The 22,716-nt window shown below is 43.9% G+C and overlaps 1 protein-coding gene across 7 annotated transcripts; it reads left to right on the top strand.

The window, feature by feature from the left end:
* The first annotated feature begins 601 nt into the window (after positions 1-601).
* Positions 602-20,730, top strand: ZNF229 (zinc finger protein 229). Of its 7 annotated transcripts, XM_072774844.1 has the most exons (6): positions 3,219-3,266; positions 3,855-3,941; positions 4,038-4,115; positions 4,360-8,090; positions 15,024-15,150; positions 16,756-20,730. In XM_072774844.1, exons 4-6 carry the CDS (start codon positions 7,983-7,985, stop codon positions 18,975-18,977), a joined length of 2,457 nt encoding a protein of 818 aa, XP_072630945.1. In that variant the 5' UTR covers positions 3,219-3,266; positions 3,855-3,941; positions 4,038-4,115; positions 4,360-7,982; the 3' UTR covers positions 18,978-20,730. The 7 variants fall into 7 exon arrangements, with proteins under 7 accessions (XP_072630981.1, XP_072630964.1, XP_072630990.1 ...); XM_072774846.1 differs by lacking the exon at positions 4,038-4,115 and having other exon boundaries at positions 3,217-3,266; XM_072774872.1 differs by lacking the exon at positions 3,219-3,266 and having other exon boundaries at positions 3,336-4,115; positions 4,360-7,862; positions 8,032-8,090.
* Positions 20,731-22,716: the final 1,986 nt, after the last annotated feature.

Here is a 22,716-nt window from a genome sequence, read left to right on the forward strand (position 1 = left end):
AAAAAAAATTCTAAATATTATGATGCCAATATTGTGGGGACAAAATTTTTTAAATATACATTTACTCAAGGAGGAAATCTGGAAATACACAAGCCAAGATATTAATGATGCTTGTTTCTAGGTGCTCGGATTACAGAAGACTTTTAGTTATCTTACGTTCCCCCTTGCTTTTTCGGAACATTCTTTTCTTTTTTTTCCTTTTATTATACTTTTCTTATCAGTGATCATGCGGTGCTTTTGAAATTAAATTATATATAATATATATTTCATATATATAAAATTTACACCAAAACATCAATTCTTTATATCCCCTGGTGATGGGAATATGGATTTGTTTGTTGAAGCGTGTTGTCAGATTTTCTACAACCTGAACATGTTAGCAGCGAGTAGTAACTGTTTTTTAAGGAAAGAGAAAAAAAGGTGTAGTTAGTTATGCTCCAAAGCTGAGCGCCAGAACACCACACGTCCTCCCGCAGGCCAAAGTACAGCTGCTGCGCCTCCGCCTTTCACCTGCGCCTAGGGCGAGGCTCCAGGTGTACGCTCCTTTACGCCACCCTCTGGATTCTAAATAAGACCGGGCGTGGCGCAGAGGATTCTGGGAAATGTAGTCCGGGTCCACCCAAGCTGCCCACTTCCGCTTCCGGCCACCGCAGCGCTGCCATAATTTCTTCTGCGATGGTGAGTAGGTTATGGGACGTGGGGGCTTCTTGGAGGTCTTCGTTCTGGCCGCAGGGGCGGGGGCCGGGGTCTCTAGGATCTGCGGGGGAGAGGCGAGTGGCGGAGGTCAGAACCAGGGGATTTCGACAGCTCCACGCGGCGAGGGAGAGGCGTGAGGAGGTGGATGCGCTGGGCATCCCGGGTTGGGATGGGGGGCGGGGCTCGGGCCGGCAGCGCCGGGCGCCCCCAGGCTTGGAAGGAGCAGTTCGAAGTCCGCAGCGGTGGCTTCGAGAAGGGCTTCGCTCGGTTTGGGAGACTCCGGTCCAGGCAGTCTCGGATTAAATCTGCCATTATTTCACGGTAGCCGCACACCCACTTCTGTAGGAAGTCTGTATCAGACTTTTCTGTGAAGTTCTTTCCATGAAGAGCTGCAGAAGTTTTTCACCTTCTGTATGTGTTCCCTTGAGAATTATTAAGCGCCGTACAAGTTTTAAGCGATTATTTTGCTCATGTAGTGGTCCTAGGTCTCTTTGTTGCAGCTCCCGAGGCACATGGGTTGAATTCCACTTCGTCACACAACATATGAGAGTCACCGCTCTCAATTCAAATATTTTTTTAAGTAGTAGACCTTTAATCCATATGGCATGAATTTTTGTGTATTTTTTTTAAAGATTTTATTTATTTATTCATGAGAGACAGAGAGATAGAGGCAGAGGGAGAAACTGTCCATGCAGGGAGCCGGACGTGGGACTCGATTCCGGGTCTCCAGGTTCACGCCCTGAACCGAAGGCGGTGCTAAACCGCTGCACCACCGGGGCTGCCCTTGTGTATGATTTAAGGAGGGGTGCACAAGAATTTTCCAGTTGTTCCAACTCCATACGTTGAAAAGACTCTTCTCATTGACCTATTTGTCCATTGTTGCCAATACCACTATTTCTTTTTTTTTTTTTTTTTTTTTTTTATGATAGTCACAGAGAGAGAGAGGCAGAGACACAGGCAGAGGGAGAAGCAGGCTCCATGCACCGGGAGCCCGAGGTGGGATTCGATCCCGGGTCTCCAGGATCGCGCCCTGGGCCAAAGGCAGGCGCTAAACCGCTGCGCCACCTGGGGTTCCCAATACCACTATTTCTTGATTACTGTAGCTTTAGAATAAATGTTAGAAGGAATGAGTCCAAATTTTGTCCAGATTTTTCCTTCATTGAGTATCAGGATTGTTTTCGTTATTCTAGGTGTTTTTTCATTTCAATGTAAATTTTAGTATCAGCACGTCAAATTTTGCAAAAAGATTGAGATTTTGATCGAGATTGCATCGGAGAGAACAGATAACCTAAAGGCTTTAATTGCATGAACATGGTATATTTGTAGGTATATATTTAGGCATTTAAAAAATGTTTGAAGGGCAGCCCGGGTGGCTCAGCGGTTTAGCGCCGCCTTCGGCCCAGGGCGTGATCCTGGAGACCTGCGATCGAGTCCCCACGTTGGGCTCCCTGCATGGTGTCTGCTTCTCCCTCTGCCTGTGTCTTTGCCTCTCTCCTCTCTGTGTTTCTCATGAGTAAATAAATAAAATCTTTAAAAAAAATAAAAATAAAAAATGTTTAAACATACACCAGGTGCATAATGATTCAACAGTTCTGTACATTGTTCAGTGCTCATCAAGATATGTGTATTCTCATTCCACTCACCTCCTCCATGGTTTGTTCTCTGTGTTTAAGAGTCTGGCTTTTTATCTCTTTTTTTTCTTTGTTCATTTGTGTTTTTTCTTAAATTCTACATATAAGGGAAATAATATCATATTTGTCTTTCTCTGATTCATTTCACTTAACATTATATCCTCTAGGTCTATCCATGTTGCAAATGACAAGATTTCACCTTTTGTATGGCTGAGTAATATTCCATCATATATACAAATACCACATCCTTTTTAGCCATCCATCTGTGGATGGACACTTGGGTTGCTTCCATAAATTTGCTGTTGTACATAATGCAATAAATACAAAGGTGTGTATCTGTTCAAATTAGTGTTTTTTATTTCTTTGGGTAAAAACCCAGTAGTGGGATTATTGGATCATATGGTATTTCTATTTTTAATTTTTTGAGGCACCTCCAGACTACTTTCCACAGTGGCTGCACCAATCTATATTACCAGGATTCCTTTGTCTCCGCATCTTCACAGACACTTGTTACTTCTTGTCTTTTTTATTCTAGTCTTCCTGACAGGTGTAAGGTGATATCTCATTGTGGTTTCAATTTGCATTTTCCTGATGAGCATTTTTTTCATGTATCTGTTGGCTATCTAATTGTCTTCTGGAAGCTACAGTGAATGCAGGCTTGTAGATGAGGCCTACAGCAGGAATGGCATGGCCTGTCTGTCTGAGCCCCATAGGGATGGAGGTCCCCTTCTTGGTAGTAGGAGTGGATTACAGGAAGGCTAGATTACATTCAACTGGTGCTCAGAGATTTCTCCCTGTTGTGTGTTGGGATTGTGAAAAATCATGTTCTCTCCTGCCTCTTTTTTATTTCATGGCCTTGCCTTCTTGGGACTGTTCCTTTCTCAGAACTGCATAGAAGAGAAAGGAATAGCCCTTGGTCTCTTGACATTAGAGCTCCAAGTAAGTAGAATTTTGATTTCTTACTGTTTTATGGCAATGTCAGCTCTTTTCCCAGACAAGACTCTCCTTTCTGGACCTTACTTTTCATACCACGGTCTTGACAAATCCCATACAAGCCCCTCAGCCATGGCTGCCTCCCCACCCCCACTACCCCAAAATGATTTTTTTCTAAATTTGGGGCAATTTCCTGATGTCTTGATTTAGTGTACTGTCTCCCTGGCTTGTAGTATTGGTTCATTTAGTCAGTAAATCACTCAGGCTTACACTGCTTCAGGACTGTGCTAGGTGGAGGGAAGAAATAATTACAGTAACTATAATGGTGTGTATTAATTAAGTCCTTATTGTTTGCCAGTTAGGCTAAGGGCTTTCATTGCTGTATCCCTAGTACCTAGATAGTGCTTGGCATAGGGTAACCTGTCAAATACTATTTAATTTGCTCAGCAACTTTGTGAGGTAGATACTGTTAGTCCCATGTTACAGATGAGAATGCTGAGGTGTTCTAACTGGGAGTCAGGGCCTTTGCACCTGCACCTCCCTCTGTACTCTTCCTATCCCAGATCTTTGCATGGCTGATTTATTTTCATTCAGGCCTTGGAGACCGTCCTCGACAACCTGATTAATGTTGTCCCTCCCACACCTGCCACCTGTGTTCTGTCCCAGAGAACTTATGTTCTGGTTAGTAAACAAGAATCTGTTATGTTGGTCTTACTTTCTTCATTGCCCTTTTTGTCCTCAGAAATCACCTTATTTGTAGATTTGTTTACTCACCAGAATGCAAGCACTGTAAGAAGAAGTATCTTGTCCATCTTATTTGCTCCAGTGTCCGCAGTGTTTGTTATAGTCCCTGAGGTGAGATGCTGAATGTGTCTTTGTGCCTGTATTCCTAGGTTAGTGCTAGGATGAATGAATAACAGCAGTGATAGAGGTTGGCTAAGGATTTTGTGTGCCACGTAGTAGGCTATGAGCTTTATTCAAATAGGTATCCATGTGTATATGTGTGAAAAAGACAATTCTTTCAACTCTGAGTAAGAAGTACTGTTTTCACTTGACAGCAGAAAGAACAGACTCATTCAAAGATTTGTCTCTCTTCTAGTGTTAACACAGCTACAAAGCAGCTGAGCCAGAACTTACACCCAGGCCGTTTGACAGCTCCAGTATTGAGAGTCAAGACCTGCAACGTCCCAACCCTGCCTCTCGTTTTACTCTCTGGATTAAAGCGCCATAATTTGCCTGTTTTCCTTAAACTTTAATTCCAGACTCATATTTGATTTCCTTTCACCTGCGTGTAGTTATTCATCTATTCCTGTTATTTCTACCTTTGTAATGTCTCTTATTCCCATTACCCCTTTGTCCCACTGTCTGCTTCACCAATTATATTGGTCATCCTCTTTCTTTCCCCAGTGTGAGCTCCATATGGCAAAGGAGTGTATCTTTCTTTAAACCTAAGCACCTAAAAAAAAAAAAAAAAAAATTAAACCTAAGCACCTGACACATAGTAGAATGTCAGGGAATGTGTTCCCAGCTAGAATGTAGCTGCTCAAGCGCGGTCCTTGCCTGCCCTGATCACCACTGTGTCCCAACAGATCCAGCATGGTCCTTAGCACATAACTGACGAAGCGAACGCATGGCAGAAGAAAACCATTCTGCTCCATTGCTGGCATCAAAGAACCCAGGATCCAAGTATCAGCAGGCTGAGTTCACTTCAGTCCCAGTTTCCTATTTAAATATGTATTGGGTACCTATGTTGTGCGCGGAGCAGACTAAAATCCCAGCCATTGCATTCTCGCGGACACAGGAAGATAGTAAAAAAGAAAAACAGTAGGTTAGGTGATAAATTTCATGGGAAAAATGAAGCAGGGAAGATGCTTTGGGAGGGCTAGAAGAGGGGTTTGCAGTAGTAAGAAGGATAATTAGGGATGAATTCAGGGAAAAGGTGATGATATCACTGGAAAGGTGGTGAGTAAGGACCCAAAGAAAGTGAAGGGTCTGTGATACTGGGGAAAGGGAACATCAGTGAAGGCCCTGAGGCAGGCACAGTCCTGGAGCGTCCAGAGGAGCTGATTTTAAATGGCATTGGTCTGAAGGACAATGTTAGAGATCTGACCCCTGCTCTTTGTCCTCCACCTTGGAGGTTAGTAGGTGGCCCAGTGTTCCACGTTTGCTTCAGACAGCAGTCCCTTGTGCAGGGCAGTGCACAAACTGGGAGACGGGGAGGTGCTTGCCATAGTGGACTACGTAGAGGTCTGAGGGCAAAGTGGAGATGTGAGTTCAGGAAATATCTTATAGTGGGCACCCCAAAGGTATGTATCTCTCTGAACCTGCCCTGTGGCTTGGGTCTCAGGAGAAAGCAGATCAGGCAAAGAAGGGAAAGGAGGGAACTCACCATCAGTGTATTTATATTACCTACTGACTGGCTCCGAGCTGGTTCCAAGAGTTCTGTTTGTCTCTGTGCTTCACATCCCATTGATAGAATTTGTAAAATGTGTCCCATGTGCCAGGCCCATGCAAAATGGAGAACATGAATAAAGAGAAGGGCCCATTCCCTTGATGATTTAGAGATATCTCTCTCTCTCTGTTTTTAAAGACTCATTTATTTCAAAGGGAGAGAGGGTGAGAGCGCATGAGTGCAAACAAGGGGTGAGAGGCAGAGGCAGAGAGAATCCTGAAGCAGACTCCCTGCTGAGTGCAGAGCCTAACACAGGGCTTGATCCCAAGACTCTGACTGAGATCATGACTGGAGTTGAAATCAAGAGTTGGCTGCTTAATCATCTGAATCACCCAGGCACCCTGATGATTTATTTATTTAAAAAAAATTTTTTTTTACGATTTTATTTATTTATTCATGAGAGACACAGAGAGAGACACACAGAAAGGCAGAGACACAGGCAGAAGAAGAAGCAGGCTCCATACGGGGAGCCCGATGCAGGACTCGATCCTGGGCCTCCAGGATCACGCCCCAGGCCGAAGGCAAGTGCTGAACTACTGAGCACCCAGGGATCCCCCACCCCGATGATTTAGAGATCTTAACAGGGCAGCTGTGTTAAAGGTTGCAAGCCAGTAACCTAAAGTGGTTCAGGGTCTCAGAGTGACTAATTCAACTTGGTGGTGGCAGGAGAAGGATTCACTTAGAAAAGGAGTTCTTGAACTCCAGTCCATGGGCATAATGCAGGGGTGTTCATGAACTTGAGAGGGAAATATACACAAGTTGAGTGAAAATTAGCATTTCTTTTAATTATGAAGGCAGGTGACAAACTATAAAAGTATCATCAGAACCCATGGCTCTGTTATCCATGTAAATCATAGATATTTTTATATTATAGTTGATACAGATGTTTTAAAATATTACTTGCTCATTACTATTTTGAAAATACAGTAGTTAATAAATTCTTAATATTTAATGTGTAAAAAAACACATCCCTGGTGTTTTATTATTTTTTTAATGTTGTATTCCAGTGTAATTAGGCTTTAAAATAATCCTGTGTTTTGTTTTGTTTTTTTTTTTAAGATTTTATTTATTCATGAGAGACACAGAGTGAGAGAGAGGCAGAGACACAGGCAGAGGGAGAAGCAGGCTCCATGCAGGGAGCCCGATGCAGGACTTGATCCCAGGACTCCAGGATCACGTCCTGGGCCAGAGGTGGTGCTAAACCGCTGAGCCACCCAGGGATCCCCTGTTTGTTTTTTAATGCACTTACAATGTTACTCTGAGTAAGTCTGTGAGTATCATGCCAAAGGAGGCTATGGAACAGAAAAGATTACAAACCCTGAGTTAGAAGGCCATTGCTAACCTGTGTCTTAATTTACAGAATCTTTGAGGACAGAGATTTTTTTTTAAGTTTATGTATGTATGTATGTATGTATATGTATGTATGTATGTAATCTCTACATCAAACATGGGGCTTGTACTCATGACCCTGAGATCAGAGTACCATGCTCTTCTGACTGAGCCAGCCAGTACCCCCAGGACAGGGATTTTTAATCATTTTTATTTCCTCAGTGCCCACAGTATCACCTTAGTAAAGCTTTCACACTCTAGATTCTCCTTCACAGAACACAGGACTAATGTGTTGGTAGCATCTCCACCCTTCTGTACGGCTCTGTGTCTCACTGTGACTCTACTGCTGCTAGGCCTTCCCAGCGGAAACTTCTCAGACTGTCCACAGCCATCTGCAGTGTTCTTGGCTCTGTGGACTGTGAGTCCTTCTGGAGCAGGGATGATGCATACAGCGACTCAGTAAGCGTCCACTGAATGAGTGGTATCCAAAAGGTGTGCATCCAGAAGGGAGACCCAGAGCTCTGGGGTCCAGAAGAAAGGACTAGATCAAGTCAAGTTCCCCTCTTGAGCCCAAAGGTCCCTGGAGCATGGGAACGAACCAGGCTTGGAACGTGAAGTGGAGACAGGTCCTCCCTTTGGAGCCCAGCTAGCCATCTGACACTCCCTTGTCAGAGCTTTGAGAACCTCAAGAATACAGAAGGCCCAGATCTTCTCTTCTCTAGCTTAAGAAGATCAGAGGAGAACTGATTAAAAATTACTGCCACCCTGGGAAAACCTAGAAGGGACCATGGAGACTTGGACCTTGAGGCCCGGGGAGAGAGGTGAGAGCTCAGGAGGGGAGTGTGGTGGGAGAGTTGGAACCAGGTGTGGAGAGAGGAAAAGTGAGGCGGAGGAGAAGAATCCAGCATGTGAAGCAGCAGACATTGCTAGGGTCCTGGTAGATGGTCCCAGGCAGGGGCCACCCCTTCTCATGGCTTCCTTCTCCTGCAGCTGTCCACTCTCAAGCCTCAGCCCTTTCTCAGGATGGGGAGGACAAGACCCAGTTTCAGGTGGGTTGAGATCTCTTTTCTCTCCAGAAATGACACATGAGGTGTCAGAGCGTAAAAATATCCCCCTCCCTTGGGAGAAGAGATGAGAAAACAGTGTATTGAGCAAGTAATGGCATTGCTCATTGCATTTATGCACAAAGTAGCTATGTGAGAGAGATGGTAGAAAGGAAGAAACGAGTGAGGAATCCTGGGCTTGAACCCTGGTCAGTATGGCTATAATTTGCCATTCCGCACCTTGTTCTCCTGCCAATCAATAATCATTTCATCTAAAGGCCTGAGCCTAAATCATACAGAGAGGTGATGCTCAAATAATGAATCTTTCTCTGCCTGAGCTTTTCTCCTCCCTGGGACGTTTTCTCTGACTTCTTTACAGAGGTCATATTCTCCAGGTAATACACCCTACTAGTACCCCATAAACAAAGTTAAAAGAGAACATACTAGGGTCACCTGGGTGGCTCAGTGGTTCAGCGTTTCTGCCTTGGGCTCAGGTTGTGATCCCAGGGTCTTAGGATCAGTCCCCTACAGGGAGCCTGCTTCTTCCCTGCCTATGTCTCTGCTTCTCTCTGTGTGTCTCACGAATAAATAAATAAAATATTTTTTAAAAAGATCATATTAGGGGAAAAAATGTCATCTATGACAAAATTATAATCTTTGTTTTTGAAAGAGAGGTTCAAATACTCAAGCATTCTTAGGAAGGAAGAAAAGAAACAAATGGCCTATAGTTATATGAAAAATGATCAACCTCTATCAGTCAAGGTAGTACAGATTGAAACAAGGTACGATTCTTTTTTTTTTTTTTTTTTTTTTAGCAGACAAAGATTTGAAAGATCAGAGCTCAGTGTGAGCCGAATGGAGAAACGGGTATATTGCACAAAATTGCAAAAGACATTTTTAGCCTTTAGTTCCACATATGTTTACTCCAGTATCCCCCAGTCTACAGGTTCATTCCAAATCAGAGCAAGTGTTTGCAGAATAATCATTGCAGTGTTGTTCATAACAGCAAAGGAAGAAAAAAAAAATGTAGCAGAGTGGACTCCATATCCATCCTTTGGGTTGATGTTAGATTATTATAGTTTCATTTGTTATCTTGTCTAGATTTTGTGCTGCATCTAGTGAGATAAAGTGGATGAAGCTATTAGGATGTAGAAAGATATGCGCGTGCATGCTCTCTTCTCTCCATCTCATACACACCCACACACAGTACATACCTGCATATGTGTTAACATTTTTTTTAATCAAAAGAAAAAAATCAAAGCAATTGTAAAATTTTAGCTGCCTATTTTTTTTCAGCACATGCGAGATTCTTTTATAAAGCTTTCTTTTTTATGGAAAAACATTATGGAAGAATTTGGAAACTTAGTCACTTTTTTTCAATATAATTTTAAATATGATTGGTGAACTTGCTCTGAGAGCTGAAAATACAGTTAATTACTGTCATTACCTTCTTTTTTTTTTTTTTTTTTAAGATTTTATTTATTTATTCATGAGAGAGGCAGGGACACAGGCAGAGGGAGAAGCAGGCTCCCTGCGGGGAACTCAGTGCAGGACTCCATCCCAGGAACCTGGGATCATGCCCTGAGCCAAAGACAGATACTCAATCATTGAGCCACCCAAGTGCCCCCGTCATTACCTTCTGATTTGTCAGCATGGATCCCCACAGTGGACTTGTCTCAGTTGTGTATATAGAAGTCGTCTACCACCTGTCCTTTTTACCCGTTTCTTCATTCCTGGCTTCATTTTGATTTATCTGTTGGTGTGCTTAATGTCATTCCCCAATTTGCATTTCCCAGAGAAAACTTGTAGATGCCGTACCCACTGAGCATTCCCATGCTGAGAAATGTCTGTTGCCTTTATGCCCAAATGGCAAATTGCCTGAGCTGAAAATTCATCATTCATACCTTGAGAACTGGTCTTCAGTCTTGTGCTGGCCTTTTTTCTCATGGCCTCTCCATTCATCTCCTGGTGAGCAGAGTTTATTCTGGGTTCTTAGTTCCTTCAGCAGTTTTTTTCCAGAAAGGTCTGTTGTGTTTATACTTGACAGCGTCTTGGCTGAGTGTCATTTTCAAGGTCATACCTTAACTATCCTTGCTCTGCAGTCTTTTGGCATTAATTCTTTTTCTGCCTGGATGTTACTATTATGACTATTACTGTTAGTAATAGTTACTATTATTTTATTCATTTGGTCCTACTGGAACTCCTGTTATTAAAGGTATAAATTCTGGATCTGCCTTCCCTATCCTTTAATTTTTAATCTCCTCTTTGGTTTCCATCATATTCCAGGAGGCTCTCCTTTCCACTGCTTGTGCTTCAGTGATGCTCATTCTGCTGGTTAGCTCATCTCTTGAGCTTTCATTTTCCCATAATCATAGCAGTGATTTTTTTTTTTTTTTTACATTTCTAAGAATTCTGATTAAATCTGAGGGGGGCAAGATTTTCCCCCAAGGCTTTATCAGTACTAAACATTTTTGCTAATCTTATAGAGGAGGGGGTATGGCTAAGACCTTCCATGTCTTTTGCAGTTCCTCACACAGTAGGTACTGATGAGCATCTTCCCTATGTTTGCTGTAATTGTATTTTCTCATCTGCAAATTCCTTATGAAATGCTTTTGCCCATTTTTCATTAATGAAAGGTGCTCTTTCAAGAGTAGGGTTGTTAACTTGCCCATCAAAAGTGTTACAGTTAATTTCTCTCAATCTTGACTTTGTGAGTGGTGAGTTGACCATGTGGAAGTGTAACATTTTCACAGTTAAATGATTTGTTAGTTCCCTTTTGAAAATGTGGTTTCATGTCCAGCTGCCAAAGGCTTTACCCATTCTAAGCCTAACCGTAAAGGCACCTAAATAGTTTTTATTTAAAAATGTTTTAGGGGGGGATCCCTGGGTGGCACAGCGGTTTGGCGCCTGCCTTTGGCCCAGGGCGCGATCCTGGAGACCCGGGATCGAATCCCACATCGGGCTCCCGGTGCATGGAGCCTGCTTCTCCCTCTGCCTGTGTCTCTGCCTCTCTCTCTCTCTCTGTGACTATCATAAATAAATAAAAATTAAAAAAAAATGTTTTAGGGGTCAGGGCACCTGGGTGGCTCAGTTGGTTAAGCATCTGCCTTCAGCTCGGGTCATGATCCTGGGGTCCTGGGATCGAGCTCCATGTCAGGCTCCCTACTCAGCAGAGGAGTCTGCTTCTCCCTTTCCTTCTGCCCCTGCTCATGTGTACTCTCTCTGTTTCTCAAATAAATAAATAAAATCTTAAAAAATATATGTGAATTTAAAAAAATGTTTTAGGGGCACCTGGCTGGCTCAGTGGTTGAGTGTCTCCCTTTGGCTCAGGTCATGATCCCAGGGTCCTGGGATTAAGTCCCACATTGGGCTCCCTGCAGGGAGCCTGCTTCTCCCTCTGTCTATGTCTCTGCCTCTCTCTGTGTCTCTCATGAATTAATAAAATCTTTTTTAAGAAATTAAAAAAATAAAAATGTTTTAATCTCTAATATGGCTGTTTTTGTAAGTGGTGTAAGGTTGACATTTATTTGTTGTTTTTTTTTTTTTGACATTTATTTGTTTTTAAGATTTTATTTATTTATTTATTCATGAGAGACACAGAGAGAGAGAGGAGAAGCAGAGACACAGGCAGAGGGCAAAGCAAGCTCCATGCAGGGAGCCTGATGTGGGACTTGATCCTGGGACTCCAGGATCATGCCCTGGGCTGAAGACAGCACTAAACCGCTGAGCCACCTGGGCTGCCCAAGGTTGACATTTAATTTCATTTTCTTCAAGATGGATAGCCAATCATGACAGTGCCATTTATTATATTTATCATTTATTTGCAAGTCAAGAAGTACTACTTTTATCATTTATACATTTTTGAACATATTTATGCATATATATATATATATGTATATTTAGTAGTATGTTATGTATACAGAGGAAGAGAAAGATCAGTTGATTTAGCTTTCCTCTGATGGGACCGTTCCTGCATTCTGTACTCTGGTCCACTGAGTTACTTGTACGTCTTTGTATTGTTTTACTATTCATATTGAACATATGCTTTTGAAGTTCAGGAGTTGCTATTCTTCCTTTTTCTATTCATTCAACATTTGTCAGACACTTACTATGGGCCAAACATTGTTCTAAGTAAGCCCTGGTGATGTATCAGGGAGCAACACGGCTAATACCCCCGCTTTCATGGGGCTGGCATTCTAGAAGGTAGCAGACAGTTTAGAAACAAGATCGTCACTCTCAAGTGTCTTGAGCAACGTAGGCAGGGTGAATTGAGAGAAGATTTCTTCAGTCATCCAAGCAAAGGATGGTGATGAGTTGGATTAGAGAGGTGGAAGTAATGATGAGGAGAAACAGATTTGAAGTATACTTTGGAATAATAATTGGCAGAGTTTGTTGTTGTTATTTTTTTTTTAATGAATTAGATGTAAGGAATAAGGAAAAGGAAAGAAGGGTGCCTTTAAGGTAGATGGTACTTGTGTTTACCCACACCAGGGAGATTAGAAGAGAACTATTTGGGAGGAAAGACTCACTTCAGATTGGGCTGTTTCTGCTTCACGATACCTTTCAGACATCCAGGTGGTAGTTGAGTAGGCAGGGCTGAGTGTAGAAGGCAGAGCTGGATATAGATTCGGGAGTTAGTGGCAGGTCCACATCTGTTTAATTAATTGTCCGACTGGCTGCCTCTGGCCCAAGCTTTCTCCCCATCGTTATGCTGCCTCTAGTCTTGGGGTTGATCTGGGATTCTGCTCAGAAATGTACTCTGTCGGTGCCACTCCTCCAGAATGGGGAGGTCGGTTCCTTTGGTTTGGCCCTTCTGATCTCGTTGGGGCGGCAGGATAGTAGAGTGGTTTCAGCATGGTTAGCCAGGCTGCCCGACTTCAGTCCTGATTCACCACGACTTATTAGGTATATGGTCTTCGACAAATAACATTCCCTTTCTGAGACCGCAGTTTGCTCATCAGTGGAGGGGAGATAGTGCTAGCAGCTACCTTGTGAGTAGTTACTGATAACAGCAGATGAGAACATTCCCGATACTCCAGAAAGTTCTCACTTTCCATGAGTTCTGAGACGATTGAGATCAATCATGTAAAAATGCTTAGGCTAGAGCCTGCTTTACAGTCATTTTTCTATAAGTAGACGGTATTAATGTCATCTGCTTTATAGACTCGTTTCTGGTCCCCTGGTGACACACATCTTGGCCTTTACAGGACTGCTGTTAAAGTACAGTGGCTCTGCAACTAGGTTCTGTGTGTTCAGCTTGAACTAAACCTCTATCTCTAACCAGCTGTGTAACTGTGGCTGGGTTACTTCACCTCTTGGTTCATGCAGGAGTCCCTGAGACCACCCCCATGTTCAGGGATTTGCCAGGACCCAGGGGCTCAGTTGTTGTTTTATTCATGGCTAAGACTTGTTAGAGCAGCACACCTGGTTGTACCTGGCCTCCTCCAGACCTCACCCCATATACCTTTTCCCTTTGCTGATCTTGCTTGGTTTTTGTTTTGGGGGGTTTTTTGTTGTTGTTTTTTAAAGTTGTAGCTGTGAGTGTGATTATGTACTGAGTCCTGTGAGTCCTTCTCGTGAATCGTAGAACTTGGAAGTGAGCTTGGGGACCACCAGCACAAGCCCCATGGAAGCAGGGCTATTTTCTTCCTTATCTCTTTAATTCCTGTGTCTAATACTGTCTTATAGGTACTGAATATTTATGGAATGAGTAATATGTAGACAAGCATGCATTAAACCTTACTATAGCTACTTCAACTTCTTAAAACCGTATCCATGAATTTGGCGAAAAAGTTAAGTATGTATAGAATCAGCTCAACTTGTACCTTGTAATACCTTGTTACAGCTGTTCCAGGGACAGGCCAGAGGTAAAGTATAACTCTGAAAGCCCTCACATGCACTTGTCTCCCTCTTAAGAAGGCATGCCACAGTCTAAGTGAAGACAGTGAAGCTATCACAATATAGTCGATCACCATGTTTCAGGATTTACAACTGCTGTCCATTGTTTTCCTCAGTGGACCAGAGCAATCTGCTTAAAAACCTTGGGCCACAGTTCATAACCGAGGATGACACAGTGTGATTTGAAACTCCGCAGTTTGAGATGCTGCTTTAGAGGCCTCATCTGGTTGTGGACATGGTTACATAAACATATCCATTGGTCACTTCTGTTAAGTGATAACATGGAAGCCCATAAAAGGCGTGTGTGTGTGTGTGTGTGTGTGTGTGTGTGTACACACGTACGAGTGTCTGTAGGGGGCTGCAGGCTAGGGCCACAAAGAGCAGGATTCGCCGAGCTGCTGATGGAAGGGTGAGTGGCTGGTTGGTGAAGAACAGTCACTCTGGCAGAGAGGGTGATTTTGGGGTATGTGCAGACATGCTCACTCCTTTTTTTCTTTTTTTTTTAATTTTTATTTATTTATGATAGTCACAGAGAGAGAGAGAGAGAGGCAGAGACACAGGCAGAGGGAGAAGCAGGCTCCATGAACCGGGAGCCCGACGTGGGACTCGATCCCGGGTCTCCAGGATCGCGCCCTGGGCCAAAGGCAGGCACCAAACCGCTGCGCCACCCAGGGATCCCTCACTCCTAACGTTAGGCTGTGTGGGAGCAGTTATTTCAGAGGAAAAATTGTTATTTTACCACTTGGAGTCAAATTGTGAGATGGACAGACCATGTGATTGAAGCATTGCAGTTTGATGGAATTGCCCTCAGCAGTGCTCACACTGAGCAGAGAGTCGTGTTCCTTGCTTTCTTTGCTTGTTGGGTAACCATGGTTACCATTGGTTGGTTAGAATTGACATTATTGGCATCAGACATCAACAAAACTTAATTTGACCTGCCAGACTGAGCAACTGCCTGCTTTCTTGCCTGCTTTCCTTAGTGACTCTGGGTTTACCTTTCACCTGGTGGGTGTTTGTGTTTCACGGTGTTCCATGTTTTAGGAGCCATTGACCTTCAAGGACGTGGCCGTGGTCTTCACTGAGGAGGAGCTGAAGCTGCTGGACCCTACCCAGAGGAAGCTGTACCGAGATGTGATGCTGGAGAACTTCAGGAACCTGCTCTCTGTGGGTAAGGGGATTGTCTGGGTAATGGACGCTTACCTTGATTGGAGTGTTCTTGTTCCCTGGGGAGAGGGCGTTTTTGGTCTTTGCATACAGATTCAGTCCTCCCTTTTTTATTTTTATTTTTATTATTATTTTTTTTTCCTTTTTTAAAAAGAACAACCAGTTATAAAGAAGTTTCACTTGGCCAATCTTGAGTCCTTTCTGTGTCCTGCAAAGGCTTGAATGTTTTGGGATTTGGGCTACATTTTCTGACTATTTTTTGCATCTCAAGAATGTGCTTAATTAAGCCTTTTATTTTAGAGCAACGACCTTCCAAACCTGGTAAGATACCCACTTTGAAAAAAGGCAGAAAGACTTAGGTAACAGAGAGAGAAAGTCCCAGAGATGCACACACAGGTGAGAGAGAACCTTGGAACTTGGAGTCCTGAACAGGCAGGGAGGGAGGGAACTTGTCATGTAAAGGCCCCTTCTGACCCTTAATCCAACCTGTAGAAACTACATACTATTATAGGTGATTGTTCTACGATTTCATTTTTGCTACTCAGTTCCGACCTTCTCACAATTCCTCATGCTTTTCAGACAAGGACATACCCAGAGTGATCAAGGGGTACCTGGACTTGCCTCCCTCTGATAAGAACAGCCACGCAGTGTAAGACAAGCCAGTTAACTCCTCTATCCTACTTATACCCATTTAACCCCTTTAACCTGTATATCCTACAAGTGCTCAGTTATAAAAAGATACATGTGATTTCAGCCCCTGAAGGTAAAAGTCACACCCATTAAGAACTTCAAAAAGCAGGGACAGATTTTTTTTTTTTTTTTAACTTATCTGGAACTACATAGTAAACATGACAATCTGAAGACTTGCAGTCAGTAACAGGGATATGTTGGGTATTTTTATGCCTCTGTATGCTGTATCATGTGGATTCCTACCAGATATGCTCCCAGAAGACTGGGACACAGCTGGTACACTTTGGAGGATTTGCTGCTTCGTTCGTACCCCTGGGTTCAGCTCCTACATGCCCAGAATTAGAGTCATGCTGGGAGAGAGCACTAAGTGTGGCTCTAAAACCCAACTTCTGTGTTCGACACCTCGCCTACCCCTACCTCACAGCATGGCAGGGTGACTGCACCAGGTTACTCATCCTCTCTGTGCCTTGGGTCCCTCATCCGTAAAGCAGAAATGGTAAGGATCCTTATCTCCATGTTATTCTGAGGGTGAAAGGAGTTAATGGGTGTATATCATCAGCATCTAGGGAGTATTATGATAATGTTAGATATTATTATTTATAATTAGCAACAATGGCAGTAACTGGAGAGGTGAATTTTCTCAGCAGAAATCTGTTCTGAATTTCTTTCTCTCTTGGCAAGTAGATGATGAGATGTAGTTTGTTATAGTAGGGTCATACTCACATTTAGCTTCAAAACTTGTTAACAAGAACGTTGTCTTTTTTTCAGACACAAAAGAAGTGCCCTGGTAGTGATGATACATACAGGTGATTTTGCTCTAGGCTGATTACCAGTCTGAGCCTGAAAACCTGACTTGGCTTGAGATCCCTGAGCCAGTCTTGTATTTGTTCTCATCTCTGAATTGTCTTTCACCCCATAGGAGACAAGAATGAAAAAGTCCTGGAGTATATTCAAGAAAGAGAATTAAAGTGCCTTTCCTACAGAGAGCTCTCCTACTGGAAAATCTGGGAACAGGTGGCTGGTGAATTAACTGGGAGTCAGGACCATAGAGTAAATCTTCAAGGGAAAAGTTCCCAGTTCTCAGAAGACGCTTCTCCCTTCCAAGGGTGGCCAGGAATACCCACTCGGGGTTCACCAATGGATAGTTTTGTGGCCAGTCTTCAGGGACCCGTTGGTTCAGAAAATCAAGAATTTCCATCCTGGAAAGGTGTAAGCCTGGTATCTGTTCAAGATTCTTGGATGAAAGCCTTTGTGAATGAGCCATGGAACACTGGAGAAAGGTGTAAGAAACTCGACAGGCAAGATACAGTATGTAAACATGAGGGGGACAGTTACAGCTTCCACTGGATATCGCCTTGTTGCAATGACCATGGATTACCTGAAAGAGAGAGACCCTGTAATTGCGATCAGTGTGTTAAAAAGTCGATTCTTCATCGCCCCGACTCCCAAGAGGATGACTGGAAAAGACACGAATGTGGAAATGGCTTCAGGGGAGATTCACACTTTCCCACTCATCCAAGAGGGCCCTCGAGAGAGAAACCCCATAAATATGAGTTTGGTCCAGGCCTAAGGCCTACTGCCCGTCTGGAGAGACCTCAAAGGACTCCCTCAGGTGAGAAACCCCCTACAAGTAAGGAGTGCGGTCGGGGCCGAAGGCTGAACCCACGAGGGCCCAGCCGGCCCCGGGCCCCTGCAGGGGAGATGCCCTACCGGTGTGAGGCCTGTGGGAAGGGCTTCCGGTACCAGTCGATTCTCCTCATTCATCAAGGGGTCCACACGGGAAAGAAGCCTTACACGTGCGAGGAGTGTGGGAAGGCGTTTGGTCGCAGCTCCAACCTGCTGGTCCATCAGCGGGTCCACACTGGTGAGAAGCCGTATAAGTGCGGCGAGTGCGGGAAGGGCTTCAGCTATAGCTCAGTGCTGCAGGTGCACCAGCGGCTGCACACAGGGGAGAAGCCCTACACGTGTGGTGAGTGTGGCAAAGGGTTCTACGCCAAGTCTGCGCTCCACAAGCACCAGCATGTGCACCCAGGGGGCAAGCCCTACAGCTGCATCCAGTGCGGGAAGGGCTTCACCTGCAGCTCGCACCTCAGCAGCCACCAGAAGTCGCACACAGGACAGAAGCCCTACCAGTGTGACAAGTGCGACAAAGGTTTCAGTTACAACTCGTACCTCCAGGCACACCAGCGAGTTCACACTGGCCAGCGCCTCTTTGAATGCGACGTATGTGGGAAGACTTTCAGTTACAGCTCAGGGCTTCTCCGGCACCAGAGGCTGCACACAGGAGAGAAGCCCTACAAGTGCGAGTGCGGGAAGGGCTTCGGCCGCAGCTCGGACCTTCACGTCCACCAGCGGGTCCACACCGGGGAGAAACCCTATAAGTGCATTGAGTGTGGGAAGGGCTTCCGGCGGAATTCAGACCTTCATAGTCACCAGAGGGTCCACACGGGAGAGAGACCCTTCGTGTGCGATGTGTGTGGGAAGGGCTTTATTTATAGCTCTGACCTCCTTATCCATCAGAGGACCCACACGGGAGAGAAGCCCTACAAATGTGCCGAGTGTGGCAAAGGCTTCAGTTACAGCTCGGGGCTTCTCATCCACCAGAGGGTCCACACTGGCGAGAAACCTTACAAATGTGAAGCGTGTGGGAAGGGGTTCAGGTGTACCTCAAGTCTCTACAAGCATCAGCGGATTCACACGGGAAAGAAGCCCTATACGTGCGACCAGTGTGGCAAGGGATTCAGTTACGGCTCGAATCTTCGCACCCACCAGAGATTGCACACGGGAGAGAAACCCTACACGTGTTACGAATGTGGCAAGGGCTTCAGATATGGCTCCGGCCTCCTCAGCCACAAGAGAGTGCACACCGGAGAGAAGCCATATAGATGCGACGTGTGTGGGAAGGGCTATAGCCAGAGTTCACACCTTCAAGGTCACCAGCGGGTCCACACTGGCGAGAAGCCCTACAAATGTGAGGAGTGTGGGAAGGGCTTTGGTCGAAGCTCCTGTCTTCATGTCCACCAAAGAGTCCACACTGGTGAGAAGCCCTACAGATGCGGGGAGTGTGGGAAGGGCTTCAGTTACAGCTCAGGCCTGCGAAATCATCAGCGAGTGCACATAAGTGAGAAACCTGACAAGTAGGCATGCGTTGAGATGGAACCTGAACTTATTCACCTGGCTGCCAGCGCAGGAGGAAGACTTTGTGAACATGATGTGTGGGGTTGGCTGCAGTGGAGGCTGACCTGGTCACCATGGCCTGGTCTGCAGAGGAACAGAAGACCCAGAAGTTTGAGAGATGGGAAGGGAAGACCCAGAAGTTTGAGAGATGGGAAGGGAAGACCCAGAAGTTTGAGAAATGGGAAGAGCACTTGAGTTTCACACTTCCATCTCCAGAGTCTGTCGCTGGGCAGACTGTCCTCAAAGAAGTATGACAGGGACCTCAGTAAAAATCATCACTCTCATTAGAGTCGGCCCAGGAGGGAGTTTTTATAAATAATACGAGTGAGAATGGATCAAGGGCAGGTTTTGGACATGGATTCCTTGTGGAGAAAGGGGAGGAATACCTACAAATGGGACAAATGTAGGAAAAGGTGGTCACTTTAGTAAAACCAATATTGTGTGTACTTTTTAGATTGGTTTTACAAAAATTGAAAGATGATTTTTGCCATTGGTTGAGGGAGGCCAGTTGCTTTTAGAAGACCAGCAACAGTTAGAGGGAGGGTCCCTCTCTTGGCAGGTCTGGATGATGTGTCTCCATCACGTTTTTTTATATCACGTTGTGGTGGATATGTTTTATCCCCTAGAGATAAACTGCTGTCTTGGAGAGGTTGTACTGAACTGCAGGGCCATTTCGTTTTATCAGGTTGTTTTGTGTAAAATAGGCTCTCTGCCCAGCATGAAGCCCATCATGGGGCTTGAACTCACGATCCTGAGATCAAAACCTGAACCAAGATCATGAGTCAAATGCCCAACTGACTGAGCCACCCAGATGCCCCTCATTTTATCAGCTTTTAAAAACAAACAAACAAAAAAGCTGATTGGCATTGCATTGAATTTACAGGTTAATTTGTTTTATTGCTATCATGAGTATAATACTTCTGCCCTATTTCATTTTATAGTGTTTTTAAACAGGTGAGACAAAATACTAGAGCATTTGAAAAAATCAGAAATACCATTTTAACTTGTCAGAATAGCTGTGGTAAAATAGTCACCACAGAATTTATTGATAGGAGTGAAAAAAAAGTCTTTAGAAGGAATTTGTCAGTGTCTCAAGTTTAATTTGTATAGTCTTTGAAGTGGCAATAAGTATGTAGTAATTGATACTTGGGAGATAATTGCACATGTGGAAAAAGATGTATGCATATGGCTGAGTTTCTTAGCGTTTTCTTACTATAGAAAAAAAGATGTTAATACTCCAAGTGTAATAAGTTAAGGCACATGTAAATGAGTGAAAATCACTTAAAATGCTCAAGTACACCTACGTTGACATTGAAGATTGCCCATAAACTATTTTGTGAGCCAGGAAAGTTGTAGAATAATTTTAGTATGACCCTATTTTGTTAATAGTTTTTTGTGTGTGTATGTTTATTGAGAGAGAAAGAAAAAAATTTATGAAAGGTTAGTATGATATCTCTATCATACTATGCCTATCTCTAGTAAGTGGGATGCAGGATGTGTAATATATTCGTGTACTTTTATGTGTTTCACTTTTTAACAAAGTATATATCAATTTTATAACAATAGTAAAGCTATTTTTTAAAAAATTAATCGGATGGAACGGTGCCTTATGGTCAAAGATCCATGTCATAACCTCTATAATTTTGTTGTTGCCTTTTCTTTCTACTGTTTACTTAGCACCTACTGCCAAATATATGGTATGCAATGAACTGAGAAATTTGTGACAGATACTTTCAGAGGCTGCATAATTTTTGTTGGCATGGTCAGAAATGAGGGTGGTCTGGATACTTGGGAGGAGCTTTGGTGCTCCACACTGCATCCTGGCTCCCTGGGACCTGCACCCCCAACCATGGCTTCACAGAGGGCAGTACACCTCCGTGTGTTCCCTCTACTCTGACTTCCTCATCTGGGAGACGGGAGACCTGGGGCACTGTGTGGGCTGAGCTCCTCTCTGCTGCCTATAGGAAGGTGGGGAAAGGGCCACTTTCTATCTAAATGAATAAAGAACATGTCTGGGGGTCAGAAGCAAAGTGGCGATAGCTGAAATGGTTAGCTTTCTGAAGGGGCCTGGAAAAAAGATCTCAGGTGTTTTTTGGAAAAGCAGCTGCATCGTTCCAGTCGTGGAGTGAGTTTTATAGCCAAAGAACAAATGTAGACACCATCCCTGCAGCTCAGACTCTCAAGGTTTGTGGTTGAAAAGTTCACTAAATGGATTTCCAAAGGATGATGGCAGATTCTTTTTTTTTCCCCTCTAGTTTTATTTATTTATTTTTAAAAGCTCCAAAATTTGAAAATTTTTTTGTGTTTGTTTAGTTTCAGGGGTAGAATTGCATATAACAGCCAGTTCTCATTATATCATGTGCCCTCCTTTTGCGTCTGCCTGTCTGTCGCCGAAACACAACATGTCAGCTCATGTGCCCTCCTTAATGCCTGTCACCCATTTAACCCCAGTAGTAGAAGATGAGGTCAAAAAGGAGAGGCTGAAAGGGAATAAGTTAACACAGATGTGGAAGATTGACATAGTTATTGCAGTTATTATCAAGGCATTTGTTAAACATCCTCCTCCATCCAATAGACTGTTTTAAGATCTGCCAAAATTAAGGGTGACTCCCATCTCTGGCAGATCTTACTAGATTTTTTTTTTTTTTTTTTTTTTAAGATCCCGATGAAACTAATGTGAAGGGCTAGGCCAGAAGAACTTCACTGTCCCCTTTATGTGCCATGAGTTGCAACACCAAGCTGTATAGCTGGATATTAAACTTCAGCTCCTGCTCACTGCTTGGTGGTGGGGGCTCTTCAATTATCTGCCTGGTTTAGGACCTGGGCTGGCAAAAAAGAGAGTATGTTCTCACCCGTTTTTCAGTCCTTTCTTCCAGGCCAGAACTGTGGGCCTCTAGTGAAATAATTATTCAGTTTTCTTACTCCATGAAGGCACAAAAAAAAAGATACTTTAACAGTAATCTTAAAATGCAAAAAATAAGTCCCAACGGGGGAGGCTTCTCCAAGGGAATATAAAAACTTTCCATGTCTTCGTGATTTGTGGAAATATGTCTCTTATAAGACTCCCACCTACCCAGACTCGTGCTGACCCCTGATTCAAAACAGAAGGCACTGGTGGTTGATTCTGCTTCTCTAGAGAAAGGGAAACATGATGGGACTGTCAGCTCTCAAGTGCGGAAGATTTTCCAGAGTGTCTTCAATAGAAATGGAAAAGGTATTTAAGTTTTAATTGAAAAATTGCATGTGTTAAAATTAGTATGTCCGCAGATTAAGAACCTGTAAGGGTTTTTCATTAGAATGGGGGAGGCAGCCGGGTTGCCCAGGTAGTGTTAAGCATCTGCCTTCAGCTCAGGTCATGATCCTAGAGTCCTGGGATCCAGTCCAGTGGTGTTGGGCTCCCTGCTCCGTGGGGAGCCTGCTTCTCCCTCTCCCTCTGCCTGCCACTCCCCGTTTGTGCTCTCTAATAGATAAAATCCTTAAAAGTAATAATTAAAATGGGAATAATTGCTCATTTGCGGGTGATAGGATATTGAATCTTGCCCCTCCTTTATATCATGGGCAGAGAATGATTTGTCTTAATTATTGTTAACATTTCGCTTATTTTATCACTATTCGGATTGTTATTACTGTTTTAGATAAATGGGCAGAGCACAGGTGGCCCGGCAAGAGGGCCACGGATCCCCAGACTGCCACCCCTACCCCA

Source organism: Canis lupus, chromosome 1, assembly GCF_048164855.1.
Source record: "Canis lupus baileyi chromosome 1, mCanLup2.hap1, whole genome shotgun sequence".
In the NCBI taxonomy this organism is placed as follows: domain Eukaryota; kingdom Metazoa; phylum Chordata; class Mammalia; order Carnivora; family Canidae; genus Canis; species Canis lupus.